We start from the raw sequence: 24,253 nt of genomic DNA, 5'->3' as shown, positions 1-24,253 counted from the left end.
TGTCGGCTCTCTCTCTCTCTCTCTCCCCAGCTTGAGCAAAGATTCTAATCTATTAAATATTGTCCCAACTCAGTGTTGTTATTTGTTAATTATTTTAATTATTTTCTTTAATATTCTTCCCATTTTATTATCTTAAATCTTACACTCTAAAAATAATAAAATTTAACTTATAAAATTCATGAGTTAATATTTTTTTTTGGTTTATGATTTTAAAGCTTAGAATGAGTTTTGGATTAAAGATTTAAAATTTAAGGTTAGATTTTAGAATATAAAATTATTTAATGCTAGTTCTAAGATTCACCATAAATTAGAAATAATAAATGAAAAAATAAAATTTAAAATTGATTAAATAGTTTTAGCTGATATAGTATTGTTATAAATTATAGTCTATTAATTACTTATATTAAGTAATTAAAAAAGAAAGGAAATGGAGGTTCGAAAATGGGGAAAACAGATAAACCACCACTATCTCCTTCAACTCCAATCTCTTTCTGTCCGAATCCCTCACACCCGAAAAAGAATAAGCAAAAAAAAAAAAAAAAGAGAGGAAAGAATCCACTTCACTCCATCTCTGTCTCCTTAGCGTCTTCTGCAATGCAGTGAGACAAAACACCGATTCCAATTTCATCAACGCCTTTTTCTTCCTTTCTCTCTCGAATTCGTGGGTTCCTCTTTTTTTTTGGGGTTTTTTTTGTTTGGTTTCTTATCTTCTGGGTTCGTTAGGGTCTTCATTGCCTCAGAAGCTGAAAATGGTTGTACCCACCGATCAGGAGGGTTGTGATTATACTCGTTGTTCTTGCTTCAGTTCGAGCTCTTGCTATGGCTTCTGTTGACGAAACCCTAAATGCTCAGCCATGGGAAAGGCCGAAGATGATCGGAATCTGTCGTCCGGCGTCGCTGTCACCGGAGAAGAATCCGGTGGCTCCTCGGAGGGAAATGCGCGGAGACGCGGCGGCGGCTGCGGTTGCGGTTGCGGTTGGATCTCGGGGCTTGTCGGGTTCAGATGTCTCTTCGTGCTGATTCTCGCCATCGCCTTGTCTCTCTCTGCTCTGTTTTGGTTGCCTCCGTTCCGTTACGACACAGATCCGAAGGTTTCAGATCTCGATCCCAGGTTTAGAGGTGAGATGTTTCTCTCGTTTCGTTCGGATTCCGACCGGACTGTTTCCACTTGTTGTTTCTGTTCTTGTCTGGTTCTGCTGAGGAGAGTATCTGTTTCCGACCAAGAATCCGACCACCACTCTCTGCATCTGGGGGGGAAAAAAACCCATTTGTGTCTTCCCTGTCCTAAATCTTTGATCCTTCTGTTTGTATAATCCCATTCTTAGTATCTGGGAATGAGACTGTTAGGGTTTTCCTAGAATCCAGGGGAGGAAGAAAATCGGATCGAAATCTTACCGTATTTGTTCAAAGTTGGCCACTTTCTTTTCACCTAGGAAACGGGCAGAGTCCGTTACATGCGTTTGGGAAAACATTAAAGAATAGTTTCAAACATCGAGCTTCATTTACAAAATGACATTTTGGGTAAGGGGCTTTGTAAAGCGAAGACCTTTAACTTCTGTGCATATATATACACGCATATATATATATATATATATAGTGTTCATCCCATGGGAAAGCTCTGAAGTTTCTATTCTTGGCAACTGCAAAAGGAAACCTGCTTTATTGGGTCGAATCACTCAGAAAACAGTATGCCTTCGTGCTAGGGTTACATGTTTTGCTTAGATTTCTGATAAGAGTAGAGAAGAAAGAATAGTCTATTATCAATCTTGAGTTCTTTTCTGAATCATTTTAAGATTTGTGCAGATCATGAAATAGTAGCAAGTTTTCGCGTCAAGATGCCGGCTTCTTTCCTGGATCGAAGTATTTCTCAGCTCGAGGACGATATCTTTCAGGAGATGAGCTATGATTCCATCAAAGTACCCTTCGTCTTTCTTCCTTTGTGTGTTTTTTTGTTCATGATTGCGTGTATTATCCCGCTCCTGTTGTTCTGACCCGACCCGACCTTGTATGAATGGAACAGGTAACTATCTTGTCTGTTGAGCCTTGGGTTGGATCGAACACAACGAAGGTCATGTTCGGGATTGACCACGACGTGAAACACCAGGAGATATCTCCTCTGTCTTTGAATTCTATCAGGGAAAACTTTGAATCTTTTCTGATAAATCAACCCCCTCTCCAGCTAACAAAATCCTTGTTCGGGGAACCGTCCCTTTTCGAAGTGCTGAAGTTCCCGGGAGGAATTACAGTGATTCCACCGCAACAAGCATTTGTTCTGCAGAAATCCCAGATTCTATTCAACTTCACCCTTAACTTCTCTATTTACCAGATTCAGATAAATTTCGATGCTCTTACCAGTCAACTAAAGAAGGGTCTGAATCTAGCACCGTACGAGGTTTGTCCTTCCTTGTGATCCTTTGTGTTCTTTGTCTTTTCCCTTTTAGGTTTATTTTTTCTCTGCATGTCTAAGTTGCAATGTCCAAGATTTTTAATGCAGAACTTGTTTGTGAGCTTGTCGAACTCGGATGGATCAACAGTGTCTCCACCGACAATCGTTCATTCCTCGGTTCTGCTTAGAGTTGGGAATTCGAGGCCGAGGGTGAAGCAGCTGGCCGACACCATCACTGGGTCCCGCTCGAAAAACCTCGGTCTGAACCATACCATATTCGGTAAGGTCAAGCAAGTTCGTCTCTCCTCCATCTTACCAAACAGCACCAGTGACAGAGGCACTAACTCTCCTGCACCTTCCCCTCTTCCCCATGGCCACCACCACCACCATGACCATCACCATCACCATCCCCATGATCATCCCCATCACCATCTTAGCCCTTTTACGGCACCCTTGATTTCACCAGCACCTGCTGCCAAAAGAGGATCACATACGAAAGCTCCATCCTCACCTCCGCCCTGCCAATTCGGGAATAGAAGACGAAAAAGAGGAAATACCCGGGTGAGATATCCTCATTTGGCTCCTGCTCCAGAACCGTATCTCTCTCCTCGGCCTCCTGCCCTGCCCCCTCATCAATGGCTGCACCTGCCAGCACCAAACCCTGCGGCGAATTCTCGTCTAGTCCCGAGCCCTTCCCCTTTGCCACATGTGTTTGCTCATTCTCAACCGCCGGCCGAAAGCCAATCAAGTGATCAGCATTCGGACAAAGTTGCACCGATCTCGCCATCACCCTCTTCATGTGAGTACATACGTACATACATACATACATTGCTTTGCCATCGATTTCACGAGATACCCGAGTTTACATTGACTCCCGTTTCGTTATTTCTGGTTCTTCTTCTTCTTCCGGGCATGGCAGCAAATGCGGGTTCGTCAGCCGTCGAATGGACCATCGTCTTGCTCGTCCTGGTGGCTGCAGTGGCATGAAGGGGGTTCTATATGTGTCTTGTAAGTTATAGATGAAAAGTTTTCTGAAATCAAGCCAAGTGTATAAACGAATTCAGATGAAACCGGAAGAGGCCTTGTTATGGGTATGTGCCACACAAAAAGAGTGTGTGCCCCCCCACTGAATGTACATAATCCATCAAAATTTTAATATTATGACCAATGTTACTGTCATGTCATTTTATTTAGAAAAAGATATGAATTAAAATTAAAATAACAAATGTAAGATATTTTTATTGTTCTCTTTTGTATTTATTTATTTTGTGTGATGGATTTGGTGGGTGTAATGATGGAAAATATAACTTGAAAAAAAGATCAGACTGCAACGTTTTATCGTGCTGTTAGTTCCTAAATTTGACCATAATTTTCAAACTATATGTTATATATTTGCTTACTTTAGATGATTATTAGTTATACATGATGCAATATATGAACGCAAACACAAAATGTAACTCCTTTATAATATCTTATACGCATACAAAATATTCATGAGTATATATATATTCCAAAAAGTTATTATCGGCGACACAAATAAATATACTGAAAAATATAAGATATTTAATTTGATTTTATAGTGATATACGTGTGTGTGTGTGTATATGTATGTGACACCATGAACGTGGCATTTCTAAAAACAAACATGAATGAGCCAATGGTAACCAACCAATGGTCGGACCGACCAAACCATATCTAAGGGGGAACAAATAAAGCGGCTGAACGTCTCAGACAGTTGGGACTTGTTTTTTTTTTTTTTTGCTTTTTTCAGGTTTTAAGTTTATTTCCTTTATTTTGTTTTTGGCAATTCCAGATTTTTTTTGTAAAGGCAAAAATTGTTAAATTTCGAGGAAGTATCGAATTAAGACAAACGATCATTATTACATTATTTATAAAAGCATCTTAAAGGCTTCAACTTTTCCTCTCTCATCTGTTGCGAGGGAGAGGAGATCGGCCGAGTGTTTGCGTTTGGCTTTCTCTCTCTCTCTCTCTCTCTCTCTCTCTCTCTCCTGTCTTCTTCTGAAATCTCCCTGTCTCTCTTATCTCTCCAGTAGAGAAGAGGAAAACAAGGGCGACAGGGGGGGAGAGAGAAGCGCCATGGCTGCTCTGAGCGAGAAGGAAACAATGGTGGATCCATTTCTGGTTGAGGCTCTTCAGAACCCTCGTCATCGTCTCACCAGTTAGTGAATTCCTGATTTTCTCCCGAACCCATGATTCGATTTGCTTTTTCAGTTCGTGGGTTGATCTGGTTTTGGTTATTCCGTTTCTCGGTAGTAGTAGTTATCTAGGGTTCTTGACGGAATTGTTGAATTTTGGGTTTCCTTTTGTTTGGACCCTGTTTAGGGTTTCGGATTATTCGTTCCGATTTCTGGGTTCTGTCTAGAAATTACGGTTCATCATGCTGCTTGATGATAGATCCATGGCTTATATAGTCTCATCTTGTTTCCCTCGATTGGAAATCATTATCGTTTATTCTCAGCTCATCAAAAGCTGAAACGCGAAAGCTTGTTACATCTAATCCCATTTTCCGTGATTTGATTTGACAATGATTCAGCATATTCTTGATTCTCTAATGCCACTTGTCGATCAAGTAATTTCATAGAATCTACAGACATTTTCAGTATATGAACTCAAAATATTGGTGAAAGAACGAAGTTTATTTCTTTTGTAATCTCAAACTCCTTTTTTTTACATGTGTTTTTTTTGCAAGTTTTGCGAATGGAACTTGAGGTACAGAAATTCTTACGAAACACCGAGCAGGATCAGTTCGAGTTCCAGCATTATCCGACATCTTACCTCCGGCTCGCAGCTCATCGTGTTGCTCAGCATTATGGATTGGTAACCATGGCCATGGATGGTGGTTTAGATGGCTCTGGGAACAGAATTCTCGTGAGAAAAACTGCAGAAATCCGATACCCTTCTGTTTGTTTGTCCGAAATTCCTGCTAAGCAGCCGGAAAACGATAAACCTGAGGTTATGAAAATAGCGATCAAGCCTAGACCGACCAGAGGATGGGGTGAAGGTGCTGGAGCAGGAGGAGTGCATCAGAATGTTACGAGAAGTGTTGAGGAGAGAAAGGAGGAGTACGATAAGGCTCGGGCTCGTATATTTAACAGCCCTACCGGTTCGGATTCTGATGATTCCTCGTCACGAGATGGGAAACATATGCCTCTGAATGGAAGTGAGACCGGAGTGGCGAGGAATCTTTCGGTTTGCACCGAGAAAAACCTTAGTATCGGGGAATCTGGAGGAATATCTCGGGTTGCCATCATTAGAGACAGAGAGAAGGATCAGTTTGACCCTGACTATGACCGGAGCTATGGAAGGTACGTTAGGGTTATGCCCTCAGGTCAAAATTTCTCCGCGATACCGATTCAACTTCTGTTTCACGATGGGTTATTACCTCAGATCCCAATAACTCAAGCTAATCTGAACTATTCTCACCCCTTAAACCCGCCAATGAGTCCCTTCTCCTCCACCCCGATGGGGAACTCAGCTACTCATATACAGTGGCCGAACACCGCGATGATGTATGCACAGTCGTACCAGCAGCACTTCGGACACGCTGCTTTTCGGGTAATTCTCTTGTTCTTTTTTTTTCCCTGACAATCAGTCCTGTCTTCTGTCTGAATCTGAATTCCACTGGAAATCTCTTGCAGGCGCCCTTCTGCCAGCAGCCACTGAGCTTCGAATACCTGCAGAAGAACCGGTAATGTCTATCCATTTACTTGTATCCCATCCATTTATCGATAGCCATCGTAGGAATTTTCCGAACATTAGCCCCGATTTTGAGAGATCTTATATTACAGACATCACCTAAGTCTTCTTCTACTCATCTGCATGTTATGTTCTGCAACTGTTTTCTGTAGAAACTCTGTTATTAATGTGTTGTTGTTGTTGTTGTTTGGGGCGGATTATTCGGGTTTCGGTTCGTTTGTTTCTGTTGTAGAAGAATTATAACCGTTCGGGTTTTATATTGAATTCTGAATACTTAGTCCAGAAACCAACCGTTGCGTGTCATGGATCCTAACTCTCTCCCTACTACTCGGGAAAGAAACTGTGAGGGCTGAAAAAACGTATGCTCGGCGGTTATTATAACGTGGAACTGCGAATGTATGTTGGCATTTCATTTTCGTACGTACAATGTCTGGACACGGGTCGAGTATCTGAGTTTTCCGAGAGTACTCAAACCCGAATGCGTCATGAAACGGCGAGAACTCAACGGACAACGAAATCAATGAAAAGTCGAATATTTGCGAAGGAGCATGCATAGGGTTGGAGAGGAGAACAGGCGTACGCTTCGGTTTTTTCGGTTTTATTAAAATAGGTATTAATTAGTTATTATATTATATTTGGTTCAATTCCGATTCGGTTTGGTTATAGTTTTTATTAAAAAAGTATATATCTTTTTAAAATATAGGTACATACAAATTCAGTACATTTGCCACAAATGAACTCGGTTAAGAACATATCTGATCTGGAAAAAAACCAAACTGAAACTGAGGAACATGATCAGGTAATAAAGTTACAGCACATCTAGTAAGTGTCCCTTCCTTCCATGCGGAATATACGTGGTGAACTCGTTTTTTTTATACAAACTGGCCGAGGAGAGCCATTTCCAGTTCAAAGACAGAGAACCGATTTGAGTGAAGTGTTCTTTAACAAAATTTTCACCAAACATTCAATCGTCTCGAGTTGGGAATAGAGTCAACACCGTCCTCCCTCCTCCTGCATTTGCAGATTCCAAATCTTCTGCATAGCTATTACCCCCCACTGGACTGTGCAATTGCAATGGCGCAGCCATTCTCTGAGCCTGTTGCTGTGTCTGCCTTGCCAAGAACGAGTTCTCGAAATGGCCCATTTGCCGGTGGTGGAACTGCGGGGGCTGCAGGTGGTGGCTCCCGGCGGTCATCTGCTGCTGCTGTAATGTCGCCAGTGGGACAAAAGACGGTGTGAAATGCTCCGAACTCGCCGCCCTTGTCGGATGCAAGAAATGGGCAGGTACCGGTGAGCTTGCGAACAGACGGTCGGTCGCCGGATCAGAACCGGAAACTCCGCCGTTTCCGCCGCCGGAGGATAAGCCCTGCATTCTCTTGAGGTACAAACGGTACTTCTGCAAATGGCTGGCGACGTTCTCTCTGGTCAGACCGTCGACGCTCATCAGCTGCATGATGGTCTTCGGGACCGCGTTCTTGATTCCTAGATGAGCGACTGCGTCGACGAACCGCTTGTGCAGCTGGGGTGTCCAGACGAGTCGAGGCCGCTTCAACGTCCGAGCTGACTCGTCCCCGGCGGCTCCTGAGCCCAGATCCGCCGAGTCAGCGGCGAAATCGGCGGAGGAGTTGGCTTGGGAAGACGGCGGCGGAGGCTGGTGCGCTGTGGTCTGGTGGTGGGTGTGACCGGAATGGCAGATTCCATGGTTAGGGCTCCGGATATCGAAGGCGAGGGCGAGATCGGGAGAGATTAGAGATTGGGACAAAGGGATGAGATCCTCTGGGGACGGAAGCTCTTCTTCCCATCTGGCGAACCAGTTGGACTCTTCCTCCCTCATCTTCAGACAAAACCCGATAAGCGAAAGACTCGGAAGTTCACCTGCCGATCTGATAAACCCAGAAAATCTTTCAACACAGACGTCCAAAAATCGACAGAGAATCAAGGAGAGAAAGCAACGGAAAGGTACAGCCTTTGCTTCCCATACCAGAAACCCAATGAGATAAACGACGATAGAGATCACCCGACAATCACAGTCTACCCGAAAAAAGAAAAAACAAATCCCAGAGAATTTCCGAGGAGATTCGATCCGAATTGAACCCAGAACCGCGCAAGAAATGAACGAGTCTTCAGCTGAAACGGCCAATACCCAAATGCAATAAGCTCGATTCGATCGAGAAGAAGGAGGAATCAGGAGATTGATGAGAGGAGAAAGGTGGAGAGAGGTTCGAGGTGGATCTTCTACCTTAGCTTTTTTTTTGGGCTTATGTTTCAGCTTTTCATCATCTCTAACCTGTGATGGTGATGACTGATGATGATGATGATGATGAGGGAACTATAACACTATTATTATTATTTTCAGATGCCTTTATTATTATGAATTTTATGTTTGATAGATTGCGAAGATTTTTTTTCCCTAAATTACAATTATTATTTTTTTCCAGATTTTGATGGTCTTAGAGATCGAGACATTGCAAGATTCTTTCTTGCATGTTTTTTTTTTCTCCGTTCAAAACATCATTAGATTCGACGCCTACATGGGCGCGTGATGTCCACTTCCATTGTCAGAAACTAAACTCCCAGATGCAGACCCCCCACTTGTTGCGTTTTGAAATCATATTAAATTGAAATAACAATAATTAATGAAAATAAAAAAATAAGCTCAGTTTTTCGTATCGTTGATTATTGATGATTGGATACAAGAATAGATGTTTTGGTTTATGTTTATAAGATGGAACAAAATGTGTTAAGGTATAATTATATTTACTTTTTAAAAAATTAAATTAATTAAATTGAAACCGAATATAAAATAACTAAAAATGAATAAACTAACTTTAAAAATAAATAAATTTCTCTTAATAAGAACTGAATATAACGAAATTTTAGATATTTAAATAAAATGGGTTTGACTTGGTGGAAGGCTCCAAATGCTGATATTTAATATTGTTATAACCACACGATTAAATTAAGATATCTGTTTATCTTTAATTATACGTGGCGATTGACTATTGGTGTTTTATTGCTTATTAGAAAAATTCGATGCCTGCGTCTTTTGGAGCTTGGGAGATGGGAGAAAGAGATACATAAAACAATGTTATATTATACATATATCTAATAAACACAAAATTATAATTTCTTTTTTTTGGTTGTAACAACTAAAACGTGTATAATTGGCATTTATGTATGTATGTGTGTATATGCATATATATATATATATATTGTATGACATTAATTTCACGTAAACTATAGTGTCTATAAGATATATTATACATTTAATTACAGCAGAAAATACGATATTTTTGTTGATAGAGAGAATTCACAAGACTATATTTTCTTTCTTTTTTTGTTAACTCACAAGACTATATTTTCATTTGTAAGCAAATATATAAAAATAATCGATTATGGAATATATATATATATATATAACAAGAACAGTGTATACGGATATGACGTTCACTTAATTATCTAAAACCATATATATAAAACTTTGGGCCTCCTTTTTTCTCGACATGAAAAAATGCAATAATGCAGAAATGGACCGTAAAAGTCAAAAGTTCGCATAGCCAAATATGGAATCTGTGCGACTCGATACTCGATAGTCCACAATATACAACTTCAATTTATTTTTGATATTATAGAAATATAGATTTAATCTAATTGGACCCATGAGGCACATATTCTTGTCTTCTTTCTTGGAATTACGAGATAACTCTGCCTTTTAAAATATGAAAAACTCCAAAAGATAATCCACCATTTCAATATCTTCTTATATATATATATATGTATATGTATATATGCATGCACACACATGCCCACGCACATACACATATATATTTGTATGTGTGATAGTGTGAGCGTGTGATTGAAACTATATGCGTGCACACACACATAAATAAATAATTATATATATATATATATATATACGTTTATTTGAAACTAAAAAAATTATGGGTTATTTGAAAATTGCTTGGCCCAATCATACACGTTTCGAATGATCATCAAACGGCAGAATTATCCATGGATATGGAAATGCATGCATATATGTTTCTTCCTCTTTAAAAAGTTTACAAATGGTGAGTTTTTGGCTTTAGTTTTTTGTTTTTTATTTTTGGTTTTTGAAAAAAAACTAAATTTACAAAATTTTTAGTCATTTTTTTTTAGATTTTTGGATTCTAAAAACTCCAAAAACTTCATCTATTTAATTCCTTAGTTGTTATACCGATTGAGTGTATTTTCATTCCATGTTTTGATTACATAATTCCAATTCATATGCATACTCTGTCATATATATATATATATATATAATGATGATATATGTTGGGCCATCACATCAAACGTAAAAATGGGCCATGAAATTGGGCTAAGACGTCTTTTCGGCCCTTTGGTTGGTCGAATTTTCACCCTTTTGCTTACACCAACTCTGACCAAAGAAACCAAACTTGAGGAAAATATTACACACAAAAAAAGAGTGTAGATTGATTATATTTACATGCATGTGAACCATAAAACCAATATATTTTGGTATCTAAAGAAAAATTTTAGATTATATAATTTTCAACCTTTTTTTATTTTCATTTATCAAAACTTAATCCGTACTTAACATTTCAATTTAAATATGTAAAATAGAACCGAAATATATAACTGTATCCTATTTCAAAATCGATTAGATAAACACGACATAAAGGCTAATCGGAAAAATTAAATCGAAATAATTTTAAATAAATATTATTAATAAAAATTTAAATCTGATAAAAAAAATAAACGAATAGGTATATAATTATTGTAAAATTTAGAAACCAAATATAAAATCGAACAGGATTTGGATGCCAACTAGTCTTATCAATATTTAAAACCAAACAGAGATATATATATATATATATATACTTTTCAAATTTATGTATAAATGTTTGGTGTTTATCGTTTTTGGAAAATATAATCGAAGCCTATACCAAAGAAAATATTGAGTGGAGCGTCAAAGATATAAAAGGGAAAAAAATAACATGAAGTATCTGACACCGTAACGGCTAGTTGACGACGACGCCCTAACGGTCACTGCCAGGCTGGAAATTCACAACGCTGCGATAATTCCATTATTTTAAAAATGATTATTCAAATTAAAGAAATAAAATTCATTTTTTTTTTGCCAACAAATTTTTTTTAAAAAAAAGCGGCTTGTCCCCACGTTCCGACCGACAGAATCGGATACGAAAATAATTGTCTTAAATATGATCATTGTTTACGACAATAGAGATAATGATATTACACTGAAAAATATATATGAAATTTGATGAATTTTAAAACCTAATTCCTGAAACAAATAAAACAAAAATCATTATATCGGGTATTTTATTTATGGTAGAATTTCAAATAATAAATCGCATTCTCTCTCTCCAGATATTATTAATAATCTGAATCTCATTATTAATGATTTCGAGAGGCGAACGCCAGAGAGAGGGATCTCATTTCTCACTCTTTGCCCCCCCCCCTCTCTCTCTGTGCGCGAAAGGTACTTCAGTTTCAATCATCGGGGAATCGGTTTCTCCTTGAATCAGTGGATTAGGGATTCGATTCCTTGCCTTTTACCTTTCCTGGGTTTGTGTTCTCTTTGAATTTTCGCCGATTCATGGCTTGTAAATTCGAACCGATTAGGTCGTAAGAGTTGTAGGCTGAAAACCCTAGAGTCCGTTTCAGCGGGCGAGGGCCTTCGTCAATTGCGCGAGATCCTCTTAATCTTGCGGGATTAGTCATTCTAGGGTTTTCTTCAGTTTCTTTGATTAGCCTTTGTTTTCGCTTTCATACTTGTGTTTGGATGCGTTTCGCTTCACATTTGGGGGTTTTATTTTATGCCAATTCTCTCCATGGTTTGGGTTTGATTTCTCATGTGATGTACTTCTCTCTGTTAATTCGTTACTTGACTGTTCATCGAGTCAAAAGTTTTCCAACTTTGCTCGTTGATTTTCTCAGCGTACTATAATCTGGTTTTTGATTACACACACACAACATATATATATGTATGTATATGTCTTAATCTTGTCAGAAGTTCTTTTGGCATGACTGTCTGGTTAGGGCATGTTTATTATGTTTCAAATCTGTTGTGAAGTGACATATTTGTATTGGATTGTTTAGGGCTTCCAGTGTTTGTGGCATCGACACCAGTGGCTGAGTGAAAGGACAAGTTTTGAGGACCCTTTTAGTTTGATGATGGTAATATTATCTTCTGAACTGATATGACTTCCAAGAAGCATGAATTTCTTCATTTGATGGCACTGTCATACCTTTCTCTACTTCTCAGGCAAGTAACGAAAATCTCCCGCCGAATGTTGTCAAGCAACTCGCAAGGGAACTTAAGAATCTCGATGAATCCCCTCCCGATGGCATCAAAGTCGTGGTAAATGATGAAGATTTTTCAACAATATACGCTGATATTGAAGGACCAGGTACCCGGTCATCATCTTCCTTCAATTTCTTTATCACAGCTGATTACTAAGTTTTTGTCCTTGATTACTTGCAGCGGGGACTCCGTATGAGAACGGTGTTTTCCGTATGAAGTTGGCCTTGTCGTACGACTTTCCTCATTCCCCTCCTAAAGGTCTGTTCATTATGCACCACCGGATTAATCCAGAGACAGATACGATCGTCTTAGTTGTTTCTGAAATGTGAATTGTTTTGATGTATAGGCTACTTCTTAACGAAGATTTTCCATCCTAATATTGCAACCAACGGAGAGATTTGTGTTAACACTCTGAAAAAAGATTGGAATCCCAGTCTTGGATTAAGACATGTTCTCACTGTAAGATTCATAAACTGTTCTCTGTCTTCATTAGTTCGATAAAACTTAAGTCCTCTGTTTTTTTCCTGCCAAACAGGTTGTGAGGTGCTTACTGATCGAGCCATTTCCGGAGTCTGCATTAAATGAACAGGCTGGCAAGATGCTGCTTGAAAACTATGATGAATATGCAAAACATGCTCGGTGAGTCATCTTCTTATCCATGGCCCCTTCCAACCGCTTTGTCTTTCATTCTTTTGTGTCAAAAACTTAAATTGAACCAGTGAAGTCATTTGAAATCTCTGCCCGATTATCCAATGCAGGCTTTACACAGGTATCCATGCCAAACCAAAACCTAAGTTCAGGACAGGGGCTATATCAGAATCTACGGCTGCTCTAAATGTTGACCAGACAAATACAATGGTTGATCAGAACAACGAGATGCCCAATGCTGCTAACCTGGTACCCACTTCAACAACAGACGTCAAACGAGGACCAACAAGCGGCCAGGACCAGCAAATGGCTAATGCTGTCACAGCAGCTACTTCAGGATCGGTAAGTGTAGCGGGGAAAGGGGTCGGTATGCAGAGAAAGGAAGCGGGTTTGGCAAAGGTTCAGGCAGAGAAGAAGAAGGTAGATGCCCGAAAGAAGAGCTTGAAGAGATTATGACAATATCGTTAGTATCTCATCTCATCCCCCAAACTGTTGTTTCGATTTCGTAAGAGTCTCTATATTGTCTGTAACGATTACTCTCTCATCCACGGGGAAATAAAGATGATCAATGGAAGCATCACGTTTTACCTTTTGGTATGTTCTAATCAACCATTTGCTGAGTTCATCTCATCTCTCCCCAGTGTTCTTGCATGTGATCTGAATCGTTTGGTTCAAACTCGGAGGAGACCAGACCATGACAGTGAGCTCTGAACAATTTTTTCTGTAATTCTTCTGTACATATCAGAATGAACTAGTTACATAAAACAGGTGATGCAGTTTGAGAGATCATTCTCCAAGGTAAATGCTTGTGCAGTTTTCCGGCTGGGACGAGAGAAAGATGGATCAGGGAGAATCATCTCCAACCTTCTTCAACCTGTCATCATGATTCATGGTTCTTCATATTTTCGCCTTTGCTAAACACTCCCATTTCAATATCATATTTCCCGTTTGTGCTAACGTCCGAGTCGAATTCAGACATGACGGAGCCTGTTGCAATATCGTCATCATCTGGAACCCATGCTCGGAAATTTATCTGTGAAGGTGGGATCTTGGTGAACAAGACTTCCTTCAGATTCCTCAGTAGCCCTCTCTTGTAGGGATTCTCCCTCCTATCATACCGGTACCGGAAATTCTCTAACGTTGTCTGCATAAAGGCAACAACTTTATTAACAACAGAGATTTGTAAGGTATCTTCTTCTTACAAGCTTCCTAAAGGTCAGAACTTTAACCTGGTTTGTGGAGATCAGATAAAAATGGAAAACTGTAAGGCCACCGACGAACCAGACAGCGACGAAGGTATAGACAATGAGAATGACGGAGATCATATCATGGGCTAGGACCTGCCATAGTCTGCCTGGTTGCCGGAGCAGATTGAACCACGAGAATACGAACACATATATACAAAGCAATGTCGAGGATGATACGAAACAGATGAAGAACGGGTAATTACGCTGCAAAAGAGGGAGCACCCGACAAAAACTCTCATCAGTTCTTCGGGATATAAGAAAGTGAAACACGATTTCCACGATGGGTTAGATCAATAAACACTTGGAATCTATGATTGTGGATGCAAAAAGGAATGAAATAACACGTACTACAGCAATACACTGTCCAACCCAAGGACAGTGGTGATCAAAGCGTTGGACACAGTTGTTGCAGATGGAGCAGTGAGATGCCCGAGGTGGACGGTACAACAAGCAAGTCTCGCAGAATTTGAGTTTGATCGTGTACCCATTCACCAACACGTCTTTTGTCTTCGGTATCATGAGATTCGGTGTTTTGCAGTTCACCCATTCCATGGATTGGGTCATATAACCATCTGAACTGCCATCCTCATCCATAGTCGGCAGCTGTTTATTCCTCGGGATGATTCCGGGATCTCTAGCCGACGTTAGCAAGAGAAATGTAAAGTCCTGTAGATTCAGACAAGAAGATATGGAGCTCAATAGCTGAGGATTTGGCAGAACTTAAATTAAGCAATCTGTTCTACCAACCAAGAAAGTGAGGACAAATCCACAGGCCAGGACAGGATAATTGAACCACGGGTCGCCATTTCTGATCCGTACAAGCATCCTAATGCAGAATGCAAATGCAGGAGCTCCGATCAAGAATGAGGTTAGAAACAGAGATGACACGTCGGGACCGAAGATTAGCATCCCTTTACAGCAGAACTTCTGAAGAAACAGAGGCAAAAGCATAAGATCTTTCACCAATATCACTTTCTAATAACACATTTCTTTCAGCTTTAGAATCGTTTGAACATGAATGCTCATTCATTCAGAGATCCTAATGAACAATCTTCGGCTTCATAACGTAAAAACATAATCATCAAACCATCCTTATAACATGTCGAAGCAAAAAAGCATCACAAAACATCAAACTGTTCATACAAGAAAATGATGATTGAGAATAAGAAAAAGTTATTTACATTGTTACCCTTCCAGACTTTGTAGGCTCTGATTTGGGAGATGGATTTGGAGGTGGAAGCCGACATATCAATATGATGATCAGCGGGAGGAACACAATGAACCTGACTGCTCTTCTTCGTGGTCATTCTCCCCCTCTCTCTGCATCTTTCACCTGTTTGCCCAAAACTAACGTGAAACCTGACTTCGAATCATTCTTTTTTCTTTACCCTTTTCTCTATCTCATAGTTTCTCTTCAAATTTCTAAGCTTTTTCTCTAAATTTTTTCTGGGTTTTGCTCCTTTTTTTCTGGGTATTAACAAAATCGAAGGAAAAAAATGGGTTTTTGGGATTTCTCTCTCCCTCCCTCTTTTTTCCTGTCGTGGTTGTTCTTCCCCTAATTAGAAATTCATCGAAGGCAAATGCTATGCAGTTCGGTCCTCTGATGATTTCCAAAATTTCCGGGTTTTTGACGCTAATATTTATTTACTGAAAGGAAAGGAAATTTAGGAGAAAAGGTTTGAAAAAAATGGATGAAAAAGACGAGGGAAATCTAGGATGGATCAACATGATTGATTACAATGTGCTGCATCTTTTGTAATATTGTTTTTTTTTTTAAATTGGGACAGAAATAAAAATATAAAAATATTTTATAATCTATTTTAAAAAATATAATATAATGGAGAGAAGGCAGATTTCCGTTGATGTAACAGTTAATCGCTGAGTGAAAGCTGAATCTGAAATTTTTTAAAAAAATTGGATTTTTAACCAATAGAGGAATACTCGATTTTCGAATATTCATTTTGTAGACAGAATCAAATATTCGAAAATACGGATTTATTTTCGTATCCACCCACCCCCAATTCATCGGTTTCTACTTGATGGTTGAAAGCTTAAGCTGTTCTTCCGACCATCAACCCATTCTCTCGTAAACTTCACTGCCGCCGTCGGTCGGAAAAAATAAACGATCACCGGAAAAGTCTCTCTAATCGGAGACTGCCCCAACGACAACATCCGTCAACGAACATGAAATTTACCCTATTTTTCAACAACACAGAATCACCAGTCTTTAACTTCCTTCTCCATCCAAAAATATACATAATATGTTTCCTGGAAAATAACCCAAAGACATCTGAAAATCTGGATACAAAAACACCAAAGGCAATTCAAAGCCTGAAATGCCAAGTTCGTGAAAGGGCCAAAGGTAGATAAGGAACGTTCTCTCTCTTTCGAATCTGCCATGCTCATACGACCTGGTAATTCTCTGTCGTAAGCTGCGTCCTCTGCCCGAACTTTGGAGGTGCACCTCCTCTCAGCGGGATGATCCCCATCACCTGCATCAATCCATATCTCGGTTTTCAATCCCTGACATTATGATCCCATATACGTAAATTCCGGGGAAAAAACGATATGATTCCAAGGTTTCCGGTCCTAAATTATCGATGTTTTTCGGCTTTGATTCATCTTTTTTAAGTGTAGAAAGAGCTTGCGGGAACTGAGAAGAGTATATACCCTCAAGTCGCTGTAAGTACTGGTTGCTGTGAACCTGACTGAAATGGGGAAGAACACTGATGAATCAACTGGCGGCACCACGAACTCCATCGACCCGCTGCCAGAGAGATTTAAACAATCGGTTAGACGAGAAAGAATAGAGACAGGGCTGATGGGATTGAGGATTTTTTTCGAATGGTATGGCTAGTTAGTTACCTGCGGTTAGAGTTGTCGATGAGCAGAATTGACCACTCCAGAACAGAATTTCGTGAGTCGTACCTGAAATTCATAACGAATGGGTTCATTTGGTAAGCAAAAGGAAATCGTTCAATTTCATAAAACCCAGAAAAGCGATTTAAGTTTCAGAACCTCCATTCCCCGTCGATTTGTTTGACGTTGGGTGCCTCACGGAGAGCAGGAAGAGGTACCGATATAATAACATTCCGTAGATCAAACATGGACGAGGCTTCATACTCGATGCTGACATAGGTCTCGTTTCCAGAGACCGAGGGCCAGCAGTTGACTGCACAAGACGAGGAGATCCACATGAATGAGATAGACATGCAAATGTAAAACTGTAATAGACAAAGGGCTTTAATTTTTTAAAACCTACTTGTTAGTGGTACCATTGATTCATCAGCTCCTTGCATTCTCCACCTCAAAAGACCGACACCATCTCCTCCTTGACCTGTGGGGAATGGCCGGTTAGGGTCCTTCAGACCTAGAATATTCTCATTAGCAAACAATTCTCTGTTTATGTTGGGATGGGTCTTGAAGAGGATGCCAGGATTTCCGCCGGTTTCGATCTGAAAATAAAGTTGTAATACATCGTTTCAAGTCCATACTTCATAGTAAAGAATGATATGACGATTTCAGAATACACCACTTCAGACACACTTGCAAACAGAGCTTACCTGAACTTGGACAAGTCCGTCTTCTTGGTTAAGGATTTGAAGCGACAAGGTGCCTTGAGCATCAAAGTTACTGATTCCACCATCCCGTCTCAAAGTGACATTGAGCTTCTCTTCAACACTCAATGTGAACGGATCAGTTGGAGGAGGGGCAGCTGCTTTGGACTGGCCTATTATAGGCTGAACATCTTCAACAATGACTTCGCCTTCTGCTTTAAGTGATTCCATCATCTGGCTCGCCCTCTTGGACTTGCCAAGTTGCATGCCGTGACCCTTGGAAGGAGCAACAGCAGAAGACCGAGGGCGATCTGTGGAGATTTACCACCGTCAAAAGACATCCAAATCGCAGAGATATTTAATCTAAACATGATATCAGGACATAGACGAACAAACAAACTAAACATGGAATTGATACATATCAGAATCGGAAACACTCATGAGGGAAGACAAGCACAAACCTTTAGCTTTGGTACCAGTAGGCTCAACGTCTGGGATCATGCCAAAACCAGAGCCACTTCCAAAACCACCACCGCCACCGCTGGAAATGCTCATGTCACTGAAACTGCTTTCAAGCCTTCCAGATCCCATTGAACTCAAAGACATAAACCCTCCCTTATCACCTTTATTCTTCTCGATCTGGCAATCGGACAGAAAAGATTAATAGAAGTTACAGAGACAACAACGAGAATAGTGCATATTCTAGTTATGTACCTTGCTCTTGTCAATCTCACTAGCCTTACGCTTCATCACATCTCTAGTCTCATTGATTTTGCTCTGCATTACCAGTTTGTGCAATTTCTCCTCATGACTCTCCATCTCACAGTACTGCTTAACCTGAGCAACTGTGACACCCTCCCTGTGCCCAAGAGAAATGACTTCATCGAAGGCAAATATCAGCTCAAAGGCAGCACTGCCAATACCTTCCTCATCTAGAGACATGGAATACTCAGGTACCTAGAAAAAAGAGCAGTCAAATTGCATGGATTTGCCTAGTCTTAAGAAAAATATTTGAATTTCGAAAAACACAAGCTCACTCTTTAGAAAAAATAAAATTGAGAAAGATAAGGAACTGTCGCATCTTCAAACATAAACTAGAAAACAACAAGGACGTTAAAGATTCAATCCATGCAAGGAACAGGCAACGTTAAGGCAAAGTTCACTTTGAAGGTGGTTAACCAGGGCCCAAACAGTTCCAGTGCAAACAGTGATAAACTCTTGGAAGAAATTATAATTCAAAGGAGAAGATGGACGCATACAAGTTTGGAGAGCATCCTCAAAGTGTCCAAATCTTCTAGAATGTTGCTCTGCTTAGTTGTGACAAGAAGCAAGAACAAGGCTTCAATAGGCTGATAAACATATCTGACATTCTCAGTCTCGACATATGTATGCTGCTTGCCAGTGCCAACCAGTTTTGGAAAGGCTGCAAGTAGACCTTCAATTCTGATGCGAGACATGTCCACAAATTGTCTGGACACAAGCACTGAAATACAAGCACATGGGGAAACTCGTGAAAGGTTAGAAATGAAAAGTGGAATAAATTGCAACCAACTACTCTAAACTCTAGTAACATAAATCACAGAGAACAGTGGAATGACATGGATGACTCAACAGAGATTCACCTTTTCCAGATTTATTCACGATGGAAGCAGCTAGGACGACCTATAAATCACAATTTAAAACTTTAGCAAGGTCCCAAAATAAACCAGACATTGAAGTTGCACAAACCGTAGCATCGAAAATCATACCATTTTGATTGGCTTGTCAGATCCCAACCACACCAACAACTAGGAAGACACGGATGGACTGCAAAGAACCAATGATATAGAAAACCCAGTTAGCACCCTAAACCAAAAAAGTGTATCAGTGCCTCAGTGGCATCATCATAAAGCGTGAATAAACTCGATATCCAGTTTCAGTATAACCCTGCCTCTGGCTCTATCAGAATGGCGCTCAGTCCAGGTAGTGAATTTAAGAAAGTGACAGCTTTCTTATGACTTCTCCTATGTATGGTTAAAGTCATCAAGCTGTGCTATGCTTAAAGAATTCATCTTATCTCTGCCTCCCTTATTAAACTGGGCATGAATTGATCGCTCAGATTTCCCCAGCAGTATTCATTTCCGCCGTACCCTATACATCGTTCTAGGAATCACGGATCATGGAAGAGATCTCGCATCCGGTAAAGTTGAAAAGAGGAATCCAAACGAAATCGAAGAATCCACAGCTCGAGAGTCGAAACACAAAAACATAAAACAAAGTCCGAGACATACACCTTAGATCCGACGGATCCAGGACAGAAAAAGCCAATCTCGAATCAGTGCCATCACTTGCCAGAATTCAAAGGGTAATTAATACCAAATCGAATCAGGCGGCTCCGGGAACGGAAATCTCTTCCAATGTAGATCCGAGAATTCCCGAATTGAAAAGACGGCAGGCAGGAGAAGTGACGTACCTGGATCGACCGGAGAACAGGATTCAGGATGGCAAGAGAGCTTCCCGAGCAAGATCGGAGGATGAGTGAAATGATTTTGTCAATCGTCGTTCCTAAAATGGCAGATGCAGCGTCGGTTTATGGGCTCAGCTTTACGGCCCATTCTATTGTTCTGTAATCCTTAATCTTTGGCCCATTTCTTATTAAATCTGGTTTATGGAAAAAAACAAACGTGATTTAGATTTTAGAGTTACAATTTCATCATTTTAGATTCCGTTTCCTTTTTTATACATTTATTTCTTGCTCGATATTGTCTAATTAGTGTGTGTATAATATATATAATTTAGAAAACCGTATCTAATTGATTTTGGGCAGAATCCAAATTAGACATAAATACATCTATCTAATCCGGTTTGATTTAGTTATGCATATTATAAAAATTTATCAACTATTAATTTTAAAAAATATCAATTATATATCTTTTATTTTAAATATATTATAAAAAAGTCATCAACTATTTGTTGTAATAAAAAAATTTATCAACAATCTAAATTACTTAAAAAAATTCTACATTTATATTTATTACATAGATTCTATAAATTTTGAGAAAAATTATTAAATATTTAACTTACTAAAAATACCTTTATTTTATATAAAAAATCTCAATTTATACAATATTACATATAAAATATCATATTTTTATTTTACTTTAGAAAATATATATCATCTCTTATATAATTAATTTATATGTAAATTATATACTATATAATATTAATATATGGTAAAATTTTAAATATAATATTTGAAATCAATAAAATATATTTAATTTTTGAACTATATTATTTGGATATAAATTTATTATGTAATGAATGATATTTATAAATATTTATACAAATTTTAAATATTGTAATGTCATCATTTATATATGTTTTTCTATTCAAAATTTATAATTTTTTTATAACAAATTTAAATAGAATGTTTTTGAATAATTTATGTAATTGATGGTTTTTTTTTATTAAAATTTATAGTTAAATTGAAAGTGAAATATTATTTTTAAAACAAGTTATATAGTTTATGTTTTCTTGTTAAAATTAATAGTTGATGAATTTTATAGTAAGTTTTAAATAGAAGATTGATTTGGTGTAAATAAAATAGGTGCTGTTTTTTTTTTGGGTTTATTACTAGCCTAATTGTATTCAATTTTGTACTATAAGATATCATTAGGAAAGTGCCTAAAACATTGATTTAACAACTATTCTTCTTTGTTAATTTTAATACATTATCTACACACGATGGTTTAATTTTTTTACAAAATATAAAATTTTCGTGGGTAGAAATTAAAAATGAATAGTAATATTATGAATCTCTAGATTAAATTAGTTTTTTTTTAAAATTATAAACAAGGTAGTTATTGTTTGTAGCATTTGCACACACAACCATGGTACTCGATAATTTAATCACCGAAATATATTAAAACCCATAATTTTGGTTTTCAGAGGAGAGTAAGGCAGTTTTTTCTTTCTTTCAGATTTTGATTTGAAATTTGCAGAAACTCAGATTTACCTCTTCGCAAAACCTCGCCATTGTTGCTCATTCTCAATCTCCATACCCTCTGTCTCGATTAGGGTTTTGAAGAAGATCATTTCGCAAGTTCCTGTGGTCGAATTCGATCGATGTCCGCATCAACGGTGTCAATCACTGCCCACACGGCGGCGACCGCTCGCCGGACGCCGGTTGTCGCCCGGGGTAAGAAGTCCAACCACGATTTTCCGGAGAGAGAATCCGTAGCAAATGCTGGAGTCCGGGAAACCGCTGGTTCGAGCGGGGATCTGATCCGAGCCGAGGCCTTTGTGGAGAGATCTCCGAGCAACTCGGTGCCGGTGGTCAGGAAGACGGACTCTGCCGCTACGGGGACCAATGTCGCCGCTGCGCAGCGGCGGACGCGCAAGGGTGCGGCGCCGAAGCCGCCGGAGAAGACCCGGGGGAAGAGAGTGGTGAGGGTCTTCGCGAAGCAGCTTGCGGCTCTTTTGCTACTTGCCGGGTTGATTCAATTGACCAGGAAGGTGATTCTGGGAGCTGGAAATTCTCCGTCTTCTTCCATTGGGTCAGAAATCGTATTATCGGAATTGGAGGCCCGAATTGCGGATGTGGATGGGTTCGTGAAGACTGCAACAAAGATGATTCAGGTTCAGGTGGAAATTCTCGACAAGAAGGTGGATAGCGAGGCAAAGACATTGAGGCAGACGATCGATGAATCAAATTCAGCGTTGCAGACTGAGTTGGATAGGATAGATTCTAGGAGCGAGAGGTTAGAGAAGTCAGTTCATGAACTAAATGGTCAAACCTGGGTGTCCAAGGATGAAATGGAGAGGATTTACGAGGAACTGAAGAAGGGTAAGGATGATGAATCTGCTGATAGTGACATAAACCTCGATGAACTGAGGGCTTATGCTCGGGAATTAGTGGAGAAAGAGCTTGAAAAACATGCTGCAGATGGTCTTGGCCGAGTGGACTATGCCTTAGCGTCTGGTGGTGCTTTCGTGATGAAGCATTCAGACCCTTATCTGGTTGGAAAAGGGAGTAATTGGTTTGGAACTAACCGGGTCCATAGCAATGCCATTAAAATGCTATCTCCTAGTTTAGGAGAGCCGGGGCAGTGTTTCCCTTTGAAAGGAAGCAATGGCTATGTTCAAGTCAAGCTAAGGGCACCGATCATGCCAGAGGCTATCACGTTGGAGCATGTTGCTAAGGTAATGCTGGCATCTTATACTCTACTTGCACTGCAAATTATATATAATACCAATATAGTTAGTCTCAGTGTGCTCCCGAAAATATGAGGAGCTTTAATTCCAATCATATGGAGTATATAGAATTATAGACCACGGAAAAGTCTGTAACTCGAATCTGCAGAAAATACTATGATATTGAGATTTTGATTAGAGCTGTAGAAATATGCATTGAAGAGGACCTATTCAATTTCCTACTCTACTTTAGGATGTCGAGCCGTGTTTTTTTTGTTAAGAAACTTATCTGATCTCTGTCCTTCCTTTTTTTCTGGGCATGGATTGTTCTCTCATGGAGTAGTTATTTCAATTATCATTTAAGTTAGATCATCAAATTAGGATCTTTTAGCAGTTTCTAGTAAGACCCTATAGTGATAGATCCCCCTCCCTTTATCAGAGAATACAATAGCAGGTCAGCTTCCAATGACTTGTTCATCTTTTCCCTCTGCTTGCAACGAGCAAAATCATGATGTTGATAGTTTTCAGATTTCTTTCTTTAAAGATGGTAACGTATTGATTGCCAGATAGTCTCATTGCTCACAGAACTGGATCATTCGTGACTAATCCCGAAGAGAAAGATCACTACTCTGTATATTTGTTGATTTTCTTCTTTAGTTGTTTATGCAAAACCCCGCTAATTGTTTTCCATTCGTGAAACTATCCAGAGTGTTGCTTATGACAGGTCGAGTGCTCCCAAGGACTGCCGGGTAATGGGATGGTTCCAAGGTCAGGACATGGAGCCTGCAGCTGAAACCGAGAAGATGTTCCTTCTGACAGAGTTCACTTATGACTTAGACAAGTCGAACGCTCAGACATTCGAGGTTGTGGACTCGGCTCGTTCGGGCATTATTGATACTGTCAGACTGGACTTCAAGTCCAACCACGGAAACGCATTCCACACTTGCATCTACCGGTTCAGAGTCCACGGCCGTGAAACAGAGGGCGTCTCCTTCTCGCCAACGAGGGTCTGGGCTTGATTACAAAAACTCTCCAGGTACCCTTTTGTAACATTCTTTCCATCTACCTCTCTCTCTGTTTTGAATTATCGATTCTGTGATTACCTTTCTTGTTTTTTGATGGGATTAGGCAACACAAACGAGTTTCTTTTTATAAATTGCCCAAATTTATTGAAACTAGAGACATTCATAAGGTCTCTACG

At 39.4% G+C, this 24,253-nt stretch overlaps 7 protein-coding genes across 12 annotated transcripts; 4 read left to right on the top strand and 3 right to left on the bottom strand.

Annotated features, from left to right (window-relative positions):
* The first annotated feature begins 480 nt into the window (after positions 1-480).
* LOC104823165 lies at positions 481-3,565 on the top strand. Its single transcript, XM_010554603.2, has 5 exons — positions 481-1,119; positions 1,804-1,916; positions 2,021-2,392; positions 2,495-3,185; positions 3,306-3,565. The coding sequence occupies exons 1-5, from the start codon at positions 855-857 to the stop codon at positions 3,371-3,373; spliced, it is 1,509 nt and encodes a 502-aa protein (XP_010552905.1). The 5' UTR covers positions 481-854; the 3' UTR covers positions 3,374-3,565.
* Positions 3,566-4,303: 738 nt separating this feature from the next.
* LOC104823164 lies at positions 4,304-6,318 on the top strand. The gene is made up of 3 exons (XM_010554602.2): positions 4,304-4,565; positions 5,097-5,962; positions 6,046-6,318. Exons 1-3 carry the CDS (start codon positions 4,484-4,486, stop codon positions 6,097-6,099), a joined length of 1,002 nt encoding a protein of 333 aa, XP_010552904.1. The 5' UTR covers positions 4,304-4,483; the 3' UTR covers positions 6,100-6,318.
* A 541-nt stretch (positions 6,319-6,859) lies between these two features.
* Positions 6,860-8,451, bottom strand: LOC104823163 (transcription factor PCL1-like). Of its 2 annotated transcripts, none has more exons than XM_010554600.1 (2): positions 8,085-8,451; positions 6,860-7,986 (listed from the first exon to the last, which is right to left on the bottom strand). In XM_010554600.1, the coding sequence occupies exon 2, from the start codon at positions 7,935-7,937 to the stop codon at positions 7,068-7,070; it is 870 nt and encodes a 289-aa protein (XP_010552902.1). In that variant the 5' UTR covers positions 7,938-7,986; positions 8,085-8,451; the 3' UTR covers positions 6,860-7,067. The 2 variants fall into 2 exon arrangements, with proteins under 2 accessions (XP_010552902.1, XP_010552903.1); XM_010554601.2 differs by having other exon boundaries at positions 8,343-8,437.
* Positions 8,452-11,502: 3,051 nt separating this feature from the next.
* LOC104823160 (ubiquitin-conjugating enzyme E2 22-like) lies at positions 11,503-13,665 on the top strand. Of its 3 annotated transcripts, none has more exons than XM_010554595.2 (7): positions 11,503-11,603; positions 12,224-12,301; positions 12,390-12,534; positions 12,609-12,686; positions 12,775-12,887; positions 12,964-13,067; positions 13,187-13,665. In XM_010554595.2, the coding sequence occupies exons 2-7, from the start codon at positions 12,296-12,298 to the stop codon at positions 13,530-13,532; spliced, it is 792 nt and encodes a 263-aa protein (XP_010552897.1). In that variant the 5' UTR covers positions 11,503-11,603; positions 12,224-12,295; the 3' UTR covers positions 13,533-13,665. The 3 variants fall into 3 exon arrangements, with proteins under 3 accessions (XP_010552897.1, XP_010552898.1, XP_010552899.1); XM_010554596.1 differs by having other exon boundaries at positions 11,601-11,689; XM_010554597.1 differs by lacking the exon at positions 11,503-11,603 and adding an exon at positions 11,836-11,851.
* LOC104823162 (probable protein S-acyltransferase 3) lies at positions 13,557-16,096 on the bottom strand. Its single transcript, XM_010554598.2, has 5 exons — positions 15,505-16,096; positions 15,071-15,250; positions 14,672-14,989; positions 14,306-14,527; positions 13,557-14,220 (listed from the first exon to the last, which is right to left on the bottom strand). The coding sequence occupies exons 1-5, from the start codon at positions 15,628-15,630 to the stop codon at positions 13,957-13,959; spliced, it is 1,110 nt and encodes a 369-aa protein (XP_010552900.1). The 5' UTR covers positions 15,631-16,096; the 3' UTR covers positions 13,557-13,956.
* A 433-nt stretch (positions 16,097-16,529) lies between these two features.
* On the bottom strand, positions 16,530-20,421 carry LOC104823159 (coatomer subunit delta-like). 2 transcript variants are annotated; one of them, XM_010554592.2, is made up of 13 exons: positions 20,333-20,350; positions 20,151-20,206; positions 19,629-19,686; positions 19,503-19,542; positions 19,140-19,363; positions 18,595-18,837; positions 18,342-18,519; positions 17,887-18,191; positions 17,586-17,778; positions 17,342-17,495; positions 17,189-17,251; positions 16,994-17,090; positions 16,726-16,815 (listed from the first exon to the last, which is right to left on the bottom strand). In XM_010554592.2, the coding sequence occupies exons 3-13, from the start codon at positions 19,629-19,631 to the stop codon at positions 16,726-16,728; spliced, it is 1,590 nt and encodes a 529-aa protein (XP_010552894.1). In that variant the 5' UTR covers positions 19,632-19,686; positions 20,151-20,206; positions 20,333-20,350. The 2 variants fall into 2 exon arrangements, with proteins under 2 accessions (XP_010552893.1, XP_010552894.1); XM_010554591.2 differs by lacking the exon at positions 20,151-20,206 and having other exon boundaries at positions 16,530-16,815; positions 20,333-20,421.
* Positions 20,422-21,813: 1,392 nt separating this feature from the next.
* LOC104823158 (protein SAD1/UNC-84 domain protein 1-like) lies at positions 21,814-24,230 on the top strand. 2 transcript variants are annotated; one of them, XM_010554589.1, is made up of 2 exons: positions 21,814-23,061; positions 23,760-24,230. In XM_010554589.1, the coding sequence occupies exons 1-2, from the start codon at positions 21,985-21,987 to the stop codon at positions 24,069-24,071; spliced, it is 1,389 nt and encodes a 462-aa protein (XP_010552891.1). In that variant the 5' UTR covers positions 21,814-21,984; the 3' UTR covers positions 24,072-24,230. The 2 variants fall into 2 exon arrangements, with proteins under 2 accessions (XP_010552891.1, XP_010552892.1); XM_010554590.2 differs by having other exon boundaries at positions 23,777-23,936.
* Positions 24,231-24,253: the final 23 nt, after the last annotated feature.

This window comes from Tarenaya hassleriana, unplaced genomic scaffold, assembly GCF_000463585.1.
Source record: "Tarenaya hassleriana unplaced genomic scaffold, ASM46358v1 Cleome4, whole genome shotgun sequence".
Lineage (NCBI taxonomy): Eukaryota > Viridiplantae > Streptophyta > Magnoliopsida > Brassicales > Cleomaceae > Tarenaya > Tarenaya hassleriana.
Note: the sequence above shows the minus strand (reverse complement) of the source record. Positions and strands in the feature narration are given on the sequence as shown.

What these genes read in the sequence shown, in the direction of transcription:
- LOC104823165 (XM_010554603.2), top strand. Translation starts at nt 855, where the DNA reads ATGGGAAAGGCCGAAGATGATCGGAATCTGTCGTCCGGCGTCGCTGTC. An exon ending in TGAGCTATGATTCCATCAAA is followed by an intron (nt 1,917 to 2,020) that starts GTACCCTTCGTC and finishes TGAATGGAACAG; the next exon opens with GTAACTATCTTGTCTGTTGA. An exon ending in CTCGCCATCACCCTCTTCAT is followed by an intron (nt 3,186 to 3,305) that starts GTGAGTACATAC and finishes CGGGCATGGCAG; the next exon opens with CAAATGCGGGTTCGTCAGCC.
- LOC104823159 (XM_010554591.2), bottom strand. An exon ending in ACGGACTTGTCCAAGTTCAG is followed by an intron (nt 17,779 to 17,886) that starts GTAAGCTCTGTT and finishes CTTTATTTTCAG; the next exon opens with ATCGAAACCGGCGGAAATCC. An exon ending in ATCGACAACTCTAACCGCAG is followed by an intron (nt 17,091 to 17,188) that starts GTAACTAACTAG and finishes TCTCTCTGGCAG; the next exon opens with CGGGTCGATGGAGTTCGTGG.
- LOC104823158 (XM_010554589.1), top strand. Translation starts at nt 21,985, where the DNA reads ATGTCCGCATCAACGGTGTCAATCACTGCCCACACGGCGGCGACCGCT. An exon ending in CGTTGGAGCATGTTGCTAAG is followed by an intron (nt 23,062 to 23,759) that starts GTAATGCTGGCA and finishes GAAACTATCCAG; the next exon opens with AGTGTTGCTTATGACAGGTC.
- LOC104823164 (XM_010554602.2), top strand. Translation starts at nt 4,484, where the DNA reads ATGGCTGCTCTGAGCGAGAAGGAAACAATGGTGGATCCATTTCTGGTT. An exon ending in CCCTCGTCATCGTCTCACCA is followed by an intron (nt 4,566 to 5,096) that starts GTTAGTGAATTC and finishes TTTTTTTGCAAG; the next exon opens with TTTTGCGAATGGAACTTGAG. An exon ending in TCGGACACGCTGCTTTTCGG is followed by an intron (nt 5,963 to 6,045) that starts GTAATTCTCTTG and finishes AATCTCTTGCAG; the next exon opens with GCGCCCTTCTGCCAGCAGCC.
- LOC104823163 (XM_010554600.1), bottom strand. Translation starts at nt 7,937, where the DNA reads ATGAGGGAGGAAGAGTCCAACTGGTTCGCCAGATGGGAAGAAGAGCTT.
- LOC104823160 (XM_010554595.2), top strand. An exon ending in CGCTGATATTGAAGGACCAG is followed by an intron (nt 12,535 to 12,608) that starts GTACCCGGTCAT and finishes GATTACTTGCAG; the next exon opens with CGGGGACTCCGTATGAGAAC. An exon ending in GAATATGCAAAACATGCTCG is followed by an intron (nt 13,068 to 13,186) that starts GTGAGTCATCTT and finishes TATCCAATGCAG; the next exon opens with GCTTTACACAGGTATCCATG.
- LOC104823162 (XM_010554598.2), bottom strand. Translation starts at nt 15,630, where the DNA reads ATGACCACGAAGAAGAGCAGTCAGGTTCATTGTGTTCCTCCCGCTGAT. An exon ending in GATTTGTCCTCACTTTCTTG is followed by an intron (nt 14,990 to 15,070) that starts GTTGGTAGAACA and finishes CTGAATCTACAG; the next exon opens with GACTTTACATTTCTCTTGCT. An exon ending in TTGGACAGTGTATTGCTGTA is followed by an intron (nt 14,528 to 14,671) that starts GTACGTGTTATT and finishes CCTCTTTTGCAG; the next exon opens with CGTAATTACCCGTTCTTCAT.